The 10,748-nt window shown below is 32.5% G+C and overlaps 1 protein-coding gene across 1 annotated transcript; it reads right to left on the reverse strand.

The window, feature by feature from the left end:
- Nucleotides 1-470: 470 nt before the first annotated feature.
- Nucleotides 471-2,331, reverse strand: LOC133793451 (peroxidase 27-like). The gene is made up of 4 exons (XM_062230810.1): nt 2,104-2,331; nt 1,846-2,031; nt 1,099-1,264; nt 471-966 (listed from the first exon to the last, which is right to left on the reverse strand). The coding sequence occupies exons 1-4, from the start codon at nt 2,329-2,331 to the stop codon at nt 557-559; spliced, it is 990 nt and encodes a 329-aa protein (XP_062086794.1). The 3' UTR covers nt 471-556.
- Between the last annotated feature and the right edge of the window lie 8,417 nt (nt 2,332-10,748).

A 10,748-nucleotide genomic window follows, 5' to 3' on the forward strand; every position in this document is an offset into this window, starting at 1 on the left:
ATAATAATAATATCATTTTGAGATGTTTAATAATTAATCGATTACTAAACTCTTAGTGACATTAATTTTATTCAAACTATACAGCACCAAACGTTGGATTGATTTTCTCTAAAAAAAATAAAATAAAAAGATGGATGTATTAATTATCAATCATTTATAAAACATTTAGTGATTCAAAAGTAACTTAATACAAATTTATTATGCCGAGAAGATACAAATGATCTATTATCATTACATATACTAGAAATATAGTATACTTTGAAGATTAAATCAATGCATAGATCATACAAGAAAAACTAGTAGTGAAGTAGTACAGATCAATTATTGTTCTAGCAACGGATTTGAAGGCCTCACATAATGTGAAAACTACCCCCCACGGTCCATTTCAAATAACCTCCAAATAATAATACACCATATATAAGCGAAACTTATTTTTGAAATTTTAAAAAACTGAGAGCAGATCAGCCAATTGTACGTACTTGACCAAACTCCCAAACTAAGACTTTTAAGTAGTTCAAATTAATAAAACCAAATGGTTGATGAAGTGGCTTAACAATTAGTTGACCGCGGAGCAGACCTTCCTGATTTCACCAGCTGAACCGGTGAGAACTCCAAGCCTTCCCATGTTGACCATGGAGACACCGAAGTCCTTGAAGAAAGAGGATGTCCCGGAGGCTGTGGCGTGACTCAAAACGTAAGCTTTTGTCTCACTGTCGTCGAGAAGCGCAGAGTCTGATGAGAAGAGACCCCTTCTCTTGGCGACGAGGTCGAAGTATTTGACATCAAAAGTTTTGAAACTTCCTGGGTCCATCTCCACCAGTGTGGTCTGGTCAGCAGGCTTGCACTTCATCTTAAGTCTATCAATGTACTCCGAATCCAAGGTCGGGTCGGTGTCACCCTTTCCGGTGAAGTTGTAAAGACGGTTGTTGAAGGAAGTGCAGTGTGATGTTCCAATGGTGTGTCCACCTTAAGTACAAATAATGGAAGCGCCATAGTAATTATGTATATATATATATTAGGAAAATATCCAAATTATGATATATATATATATATACAATGTACGAATATTATTGAATAATACTATATTAGTAGTGGTACCTGAGAGCACTGCTAAGTCTTTTACGCTTAATCCTCTGCTTAAAAAGGAAGTTTTGAGGCCAGCAATGTTAAGAAAAGGTGGGGGTAGTTGTAAGAGGGCCTCAGTAATATTTGAAACTCTTCCGTCTCTTCTTCCAGTTTCAACTTCCCAGGTTGGTCCGTTCAACTGAAATGTATATCACCCCATTTTATTATTTTCTGATATATGATCATTACGTACGTAATATATGAGCTGCATATATATATATATATATATATATCTATATATGGAATTTCTTGTAGGGCTTAGCTTTGCAGGTGGGCTCTTTAGTGTTCTCTTAGTGTTCTTAATTATAGTGTTCTCAACCAGTGAACAGTTTTCGAAAATAATTATTTTTTATGACGATGTATATTGTAATTATTTAGAGTATCTATAAATTTTTAGAAAATTCCGAATAGTTTACCGGACCAACAAATAGGTTGAAACATATTGTTTTCCATGCGCATAAAAAAAAATTAATCTCACGTGCAACATGTTTACACCTAATTTTCGGTACCGTAAATTATTTGGAATTTTCTGAAAATCGCGTCAATGCTCTAAATAATTACAATATACACTATCATAAAAAAAATAAAAAAAAAACCCACCAAAAATTATTCAAAAGTCAAAAATACTAAGAACTCCACCAATAGAGTTTAAAGTAAAGACGCCGTTGAAAAATTGTCCTATATATATGCACAAAGAGAATAAAGTTACAAAATTCTTACCGCAGCCACAGAATCCCTGGCCGCTAGGGCCAATACATCGGCACACGAAACCACTCCAGGGCACTCCTTCTCCAATGCAACCTTAATTTTATCAATAATTTGGAACCCTCGAAGGCTCAAATTGGGTATGGCAAATTTCTCAGACTGGTTAGTGGCAGAATTCAGCAGCACTGAACCCTCACAACCCTGCAGTAGAAGAATATATAATTAAGCTTGCTGAAAATATAAATATATATCAATAAAGATTACTCTACGTACCCTAACAAAACAATCATGAAAATGCATTCTCATCAAAGGGGCTCCAAGTGATGGTGCTACTGCCATAGTTTGTTCTATGATTTTCGTTACAATAGCCTCTGCCTTTGGGCACGATTTCTTATAGAACCCAACTGTCAAGCCCTGAGCATTTGCATTGTGGTGATCAAGGACAGACAGTACGAAAATCAATTGTAAAGCGAAACATAATAGAACCTTTTGACTAGCCATCTCAATTACTCAAAGAGAGATATTGGAGATGAAAACTATATTTGTTTGATGACTATAAATGTTGAACTAGTACATGAAACACTGTTGAACATAGGCACCAATTTATAGTAATTGGACCTAAGAAACAAGCATGTGTCACCACATCACGCATAGCTGTCTATGCTTGGCCATATGGCAATACTTTTTTCTATATATGTATACTACTTCTCTGCCATAAATAATTATCTAATGAATTAGCCAATTTCCTGTTCTTTTAGTATTACTTGTTGGACTTGTTCTGAAATATTGATATATATTCTAGCTAAGTTGTGAACGATTAATATTTTAATTATGGAATGGATATTAATTAGCCACCAACATAATTACTGTTTCCTTTAGCTGAGCCGGCCCTTAGTGAGTTTTTTTTTTTCTTTTTTTCATTCTTTCTTTCCAGAAAGAGGGAAATTAATACATAAAACAAAATTTATATGCAAAATACTAATTCTCTCCCATGTGGCTAACTCCAAAAGATAAGTTGACCTTGCTAGGGAAACCAATATAATTTAATTTCAAGCGCATATGTGTTAGTTGACGAAGTGAGTAATAATAAATCTTAATCATTTTGGCACATATTCGGACCAATTTGCTGCGGACACGTGTACTAGTACATGTGAAAGTGAAAGTAACATTCCAACCCTTATACCATAGACAAGGACAATTTATGTCTAATTAATTATTTCTTAATTATATATAAATTAAACATTGATATATAATTGTGACAAAGAGTGTTTCTCGGGAAGAAAATTTATTATATATATATATAAGAATTTCGGCTGGAAATTTATATAATCACACTACCATTACCTTTCTTAGCAGATATCTTGTTTACATCAACTAATTATAAAACTCTTTAATTATCGTGTAGCATACATATACAAGGACCAAGTGACTTTAATCAATTTAAAACAAACTGAATTTATCTGCAAACGCGATTAGTTATCCACTCTTCTCTCTCGAGCCATGTTACAAAACCTAAAAATTAAACACATAATGGTTTTATAATAATGTATATACATATTGAGAGAAATTCTACAATAGGAGCATATCTTTTGTATCTACCGGTAATGGTGTTTCTGTTTTTAGTACATTAAGAAATTATAACATAATTTTTTTTATATGATGATCTACACTGTAGTTATGGTAGGCATTTTACAAATTTTTAGAAAATTCCGATTAATTTACGGTGCTGAAAAATACTTAAAAATAATTTTTTTCACAAACATAAAAAATATTTTTAAGGGGTCCTTGGCAAAATGGCCTATTTTTATAGTGCAATTTGCACTATGGCCTAGTTTCAATAGTTTTTAGCTAAATAACCTCTTTTATTAATGAATTTTTTATATTACCCATTTTACCCTTAAAATAAAATAATAATAAATTAAAAACAAAAATCCTAATAATAACTATCATCTTCTTCCTCTCACCCATCCACCCACACCCATCCACAACTACCCACTATCATCCCCCACCGCCACCACCACCACCACCACCGGCGACCACTGCCCCCTACCGCCGGCGAACACCGCTCATCACCGGCTGCCACCATTTCTCCGCAAATCCGGCCACCACTCATTCAAAATATTGGTTTATAAAGCTTTTTTTATTTTTATAAAATATGAGATTTTTTATATTGTTTTTGTAGATTTAAAATGCAAAATGATTGTTTTAGTATGTTGAAAGTATAAGTAAGAATTTAGGTTTATTTCTTGAGTTTTATGGAGGTTAAACCTTGAAAATCTGAAAAAATTAATGGTGGTTTCGGTTATTTTCGAGATTGAAAAATCCAGAATTTTTGACAGCTTGTCTAATTTTTCGACAAGGAGTCTAAATTTTAGACCAGTTGTCTAAATTTTAGACCAGTAGTCGTATTTTTTCGACCATCTGTCTAAATTTTCGACCACCTGTCTAAAATTTAGACAGGTGGTCGAAAAAATATGACTACTGGTCTAAAATTTAGACAACTGGTCTAAAATTTAGACTCCTTGTCGAAAAATTAGACAAGCTGTCAAAAAATTCTGGATTTTTCTATCTCGAAAATAACCGAAACCACCATTAATTTTTTCAGATTTTCAAGGTTTAACCTCCATAAAACTCCAGAAATAAACCTAAATTCTTACTTATACTTTCAACATACTAAAACAACCATTTTGCATTTTAAATCTATAAAAACAATATAAAAAATCTCATTTTTTATAAAAATAAAAAAAAGCTTTATAAACCAACCTTTTAAATGAATGGTGACCAGATTTGTGGAGAAATGGTGGCAGCCGGTGATGAGCAGTGTTCGCCGGCGGTAAGGGCTGGTGGTCGCCGGTGGTGGTGGTGGCGGTGGCGGCGGGGGATGATAGTGGGTGGTTGTGGATGGGTGTGGGTGGATGGGTGAGAGGAGGAAGATGATAGTTTAGAGTTTTTAATTTTAATTTATTATTATTTTATTTTAAGGGTAAGATGGGTAATACAAAAAATTCATTAATAAAAGAGGCTATTTAGCTAAAATATTTTGAAAGTAGGTTATTGTGCAAAATGCACTATAAATGGGGTCTATTTCCACCAATTTCTCTATTTTTAAAAACTACCTATTTTTCGTGTTTTCGATATATGAAAATATTACAATTAAAAAAATATTTATATGACGGTGTATAATATAATTATTTAGAATCTCTACAAATTTTTGATAAATACTACAAATTTACAGTGCTAGAAATAAAAAATAGTTGTTTTGAAACTTGTTTTTTACGCGCGTGAAACAAATTATTTTAAAGTTTACTTTTTGTATTATAAATTATTCGAAAATTTTTAAAACTAGTATAATGATCTAAATAACTATAATATACAGACTCTCATATAAAAAAATTAAATTATAATTTTTCTAATAAATAAAACAGAAACGCCATTACGAATGGAAGGGGGCAAAAGCATGCCCTATTATAATGGTCCCCTATATTTATAGTATCTTATTTCATGTGACAAGCTATATATGCGTAACGTGCATTTGGAGTCATAAGTCATTCCTTAATAATTTACTATATATATATAAATATATATTAGGTAATGGGAAACCACATTGAAAATGTTCATGCATTTGCATTTAATGCACTAGCTTTTCTGAAGAGTAAATGTGCACTAGTTGTTTGTACATGTACAGTCGTTTCTTACGAAGTTTATTTATTTATTTATTTTGAAAAACGAATTAGAATTCATTATTAATTACGATCAGCAATTATTTACAGGAGAACTCTCACGAAGCTTATTTATATTTGTGTTAATATAAATTTGAATTAGAGAATTGATAAGAATAATAACGAGTTAGCATATTGTTATAGGTACAATTAAATATTAAATTTTATATATTTAAATTTAATAAGTATTATAACAGTGGGCATCCAAATAATAACACTATTTGAATTAATATATAAGACTGCACTGCACTATCTAACAAGCCGCCTCTTCAATCATTTAGTAGCTAGCTCATACATATATATATATATATATATATATAATATATGGTCCATATCTTAGTCAAAGGTTAAGACTATCACGTTGTGATTAAACTATGTAGTACCAGCTAAGAACTCCAGGAACAGTTTCATATATTGAAAATTAATTGATAACGTCGCCGGGGAGTGGCACACAGGAACGTACGTAGCCACTAGCCAGTATAGGCAAGTGGGTAATTGTTTAGCAGAAAAGAATATATATACATATATATATATATAAAAATTAATGTAACTGATGGATAAACCCCACCCAAGCTTTAGCAATGGCTTATAAAAAAAAATTTCATCCAATTATTACCAATTCAAATCGTGTCATCTAGATTTTTCAACCTGTATAAAATTCTCAATGAATTGTTCATGTTACTGAAACATGGGACTTCCGTCTAATTTCACTAAAAAAAAATAGTGATGTGGCAATTCGGACACTAATGTGATATTGCTACGTCAATCTCTTGTTTATAATTTAAATAATAAATAGGATTTTTTTTCTCCCAAACTCTTACCATTAACAAATTGTATCCCCCGAATTTTAGAAATTTAAAATTAAATAATCTTTCAAATATTAAAAAAAGAAAAAAAATGATTAAACTAAAAATCAATTGAAATTAAAAAAAAATTGATGGTGACAAAAAATTGGCTTAGTCTGAGTGAGCTTGAAGTTGGTTGGGTAGCGACACCATTAATAGTCTAGACTCATGTAAATTCCCCAACGACATTCAGTTTTGGTGTCGCTTATGTTTTCCTTCTGCATCTCTCTATTTCCTTGCCCATCTCATATCTCTTTTCTCTCTCATTTGTAAAGTGTCCTAGGGGATTTGAATGGTGTGCCAAAGTGTGAGAAAAAGAATAAAAATTTTGAATTTTTCGTTATGTTGTTAATATCATATTAAAATGTGTATAAATTGGAGAAATTGAAATTTTAATTTGTATATGTTGTGATAATTTTTTTTTTAGTTTTGTTGTGATAAATTGACGAGTATTGTTGAGATTGTTTTGTTAGTGCAAAAGTGATGGAAAGTGAAAGAAAGTAAAAAAAAAGTGAAAGAAAATAAAAGAAAATTTTAATATAGTTTTGTTTTTTATCTATTTGATTTTTTTTAATTTTGTGTGATTTAATTTAATTTAAATGGATTTTTAGTTTAATATATCTTTTCATTTTTAATATTTAAAATTTTGAATTTTGAGGGGCGTGATTTGGTAATGGTAATAGTCACGTCAGCATGTCGTTAGCAACATTTGACAAAGTTGGACAAAAGTCACACTTTACAACACTGTGAATAGTTCTGGGAGAATTTTTAATGTCCCAAAAAATCAAGGAGCAGAATAATGTATAAGTCATAGTTCGGGGGCAAAAGTTCTAAATAATCTTTAGTAATTGTATGAATTCATAATTTCATTGTGTATTTGTTATTGTTATAATTTTTTTTAAAAAAATAATTTTATCTTTTTTATATATATAAATTGATTATAGTTGTAGTTGTAGTTGATTAGCTGAATTAAATAAAATTAAAAGTGTGTAACTTTCACATCATGTATGTTTGGCACGATTGAATAAAATTCTAAAATTAACTTATAAAAATTATTCCTATATTTCTATGCCAAAAGTTGAACCAATTTTTTTTCTATTTGTTTTTATATAATTATAGCTAAAGTTGGATATGCTTTTATCTTCTTTTTTTAGAGGAAAGATATGATTTTATCTTCTTTTTTTAGAGGAAAGATATGCTTTTATCTAAGTATATATTTTTGTGCATATTTTTCAATAATAGTATATTTGAAAGTATGAAAACTCATAAGATAATGAATAAATTATAAAATAGCTAATAATTCTTTTAATAGTGTAAGTCTCTTGTTGACCAAATCAAATTCTTAGGATGTACATGTGAGCACGTGTTACGCATTATACTGAAAAGGCTTTTAAATAATTAATTGAATGAGTAATTTTTTATGTACTAATCGGTTTGTGATTGAAATTTTGTATTTTATAAAGAGTGAAAATAAAATTTTCAAATTTAGTATGTGGAAATTTATTTCTAAAAATGATTGGTTGTAGTGTTATTTAAAAAGTTGAATTTGAGTCTGGTGTAATCTTAAAATGGAAAAGTAAAATAATGTTGAAGTCTTAGCAAAAAAAAAAGAAAAGAATGTTGAAGAGTTTTTGGAAATAAAGTTCTGAATACTCAAAAAACATGACAAATTTGTTTTCATTTTTTAAAATGAAAACACTCGATCAATTACTTATATGTAGACTCCCAATAAAAATAATAAAGCTATTTTGTTTTCTCAAACCGATAAGATTCTTAATAATTTAAGTTTTCGTGTTGACCAAAATTATTAAGGGCGTAGTTCTTGGGCACATCACATTAAAAAATTGTAATTAGCAGTAGTGTTTCAAAGAATCAACTAAAACTCAAATATGTACAACACAAGAGAGCGAATAAAGCAAAAAACAAGTCATTAAGGCAGACTTACATCAAGCAATCGTGTAATTTTTGTTGTATATATCTTCACTAAAATAAAATTTATATTTTTTTTTTACTAGCAGTTGTACGTGAGTGTGTGTTGTATAAAAAAATACTAATGATATGTGCACTTAAAATATGCACCAAAACACACTGCAAGAATTGACCACATTAGCGGCGGGGTCATCTGCCGCTAATAAGTGTGACATCCGCCGCTAATGACCCGCCGCTAATTATTTGTTGCTATTAATGCTTATTAACGGCGGAGCTCGCCGCTAATATCTTTGTCAGATGCATTATTATTAGCCATGGGGTCCGCCGCTAATATTGTTTTTATAATATATTTTAAAATTTATTTGAAATAAATTAATAAATCAATATTTATTAAATTTAATTATTTTAAAAAATAATTCATAATAAAATTTTAAAAAATAAGCATTTAATTAATTTAAACATAAATGTTGACCGCGTTTTTTGCCAACGACGTGAGAACGTCAAAAACGATAAAGCCTTCAAGAGAAATAAAACGACACAGACGGTTTTTGAAAAGAAAGTAAATAACACACGCAATTTTTATAGTGGTTCAGCCCCAATATGTTGGTAATAGCCTAATCCACTTAGAGTTGTGATTATAGATCTGTACTCAAGATCAGATGAACTGAGCCAACTGAGTTTCTTCAGTACAGATTACAATAATACAAGAATTCTTTAAGATACAAGCACTTTCTCTCTCTAGAAAATTCAGACCCCAAATTTTCCCCCAAAAGTCTCAAAAGAAGAAGCCCCTTTTTCTAATCTCATAAGCCATATATTTATAGGCTTAGGATCATACGTCTGATATCCCCTAGAATCGGGATATTTTATTATATTTATTACATTTAAATTACAAAAATATTGAAAATGTAACAGAACACCAAATCTGTGGGAAGAATGAGAGATTCCCGTGTATGCCAAGACCGATTCTTGTTGAATCTGTTTATGGAAATCTTGACGTAGTCATGCTCTATCTAGTCGATCCATATCACCTTCAATCTGGTCGAACACACCTTCACTGGGCAGATTGCCTGTGTTGAAGTGCATGCCAGTATACTCTATGTGCACGCCAGTTGAAGTGCACGCCAGTATACTCTATGACTGGGCAGTCATGCACTTAGCTGGTAGGACATGCACTTGCATGACACATCTCTGGTCTAACATGGCATCTCTGGTCTAACATGACACATCTCTGGTCTAACATGGCACACTGGTCTAGCATGACACATCTCTGGTCTAACATGGCACACTGGTCTAACATGGCAATCTGGTCTAACATAGACAATCTGGTCTAACATGACAATCTAGTCTAACATGGCACACTGGTCTAACATGGCACACTGGTCTAACATGGCATATCTCTGGTCTAACATGACACATCTATGGTCTATCATGACACTTCTCAAGCCAGTCAAAATTCTTCAATGGCCTACTCGGCTACTCCTAAGCCAGATCACTTTATCACAACTCTCAGGAGCCAATATATTTATTGACTTATTAATATGTCTTTTACGGACCATGTACTGCCACTTGTCACCTTTATTGCCACGTCATCGATCTCCAATTTTTGGGGATAACATTTGCCCCCCAAGTTTATTATACGATTTTCTTCGTATGATAAACTTTTCTTCTAACCAGATGTACTCGAGGTCATTCAAAAGCTCCCATCCGATTGATAACTTTCACGTAAACCCCCACGACTGAACTTGTCTTGTGATTTCTTCAAATTCTATTTCTTGATATAATGAAAAATTATCATGGTATCAGAAACAGGCTGTTGAGTATCCTTGATTTGGTTGAGTATCCCCACGGGCATGCTTGGCTTGGACTCCCACGGCTAGGCACCATGTCAAGCCTGGTCCGCTCGGACCAAACTCGCACCTCTCCTCGAACACCTCCTCGGACATATGGTGTCCGACCGGACACACCCTAGCTCCTCGTACGCGCCTGCTTGGATGCACATGACTGGCCACGCATTTCCTCGGACATATGGTGTCCGACCGGACACACCCCTAGCCCTTCGTACGCGCCTACTTGGATGCATACGGTTGGCCACACATCTCCTCAAGCCAAGGGTGTCCGACCGGACATGCCCATCAGCTCCTCGTCGGATGCTAAGTACTTGGACATTAGATGTCCGATCGTATATACGGGCTAATGTTGGCTCCTCGGATGTTCTCTTTGGATGCCTAGCCTTCCTTGGCACTAGGCACAATTTTAAGACCAAGCATGGTATACTCCATGCCATATGCACTTTGAACACTTTTAGGAAATTTTAAACATTTTTTGGCACTCTTAGGCATTTGATTGGGCACATAGCATAGCCATTTAAGCCTATGCCTAAAACTTTCCCTATCAAAAACCACCAAAGCACCTTGCTCGAACC

This window comes from Humulus lupulus, chromosome 8 (genome assembly GCF_963169125.1).
Source record: "Humulus lupulus chromosome 8, drHumLupu1.1, whole genome shotgun sequence".
Classification (NCBI taxonomy): domain Eukaryota; kingdom Viridiplantae; phylum Streptophyta; class Magnoliopsida; order Rosales; family Cannabaceae; genus Humulus; species Humulus lupulus.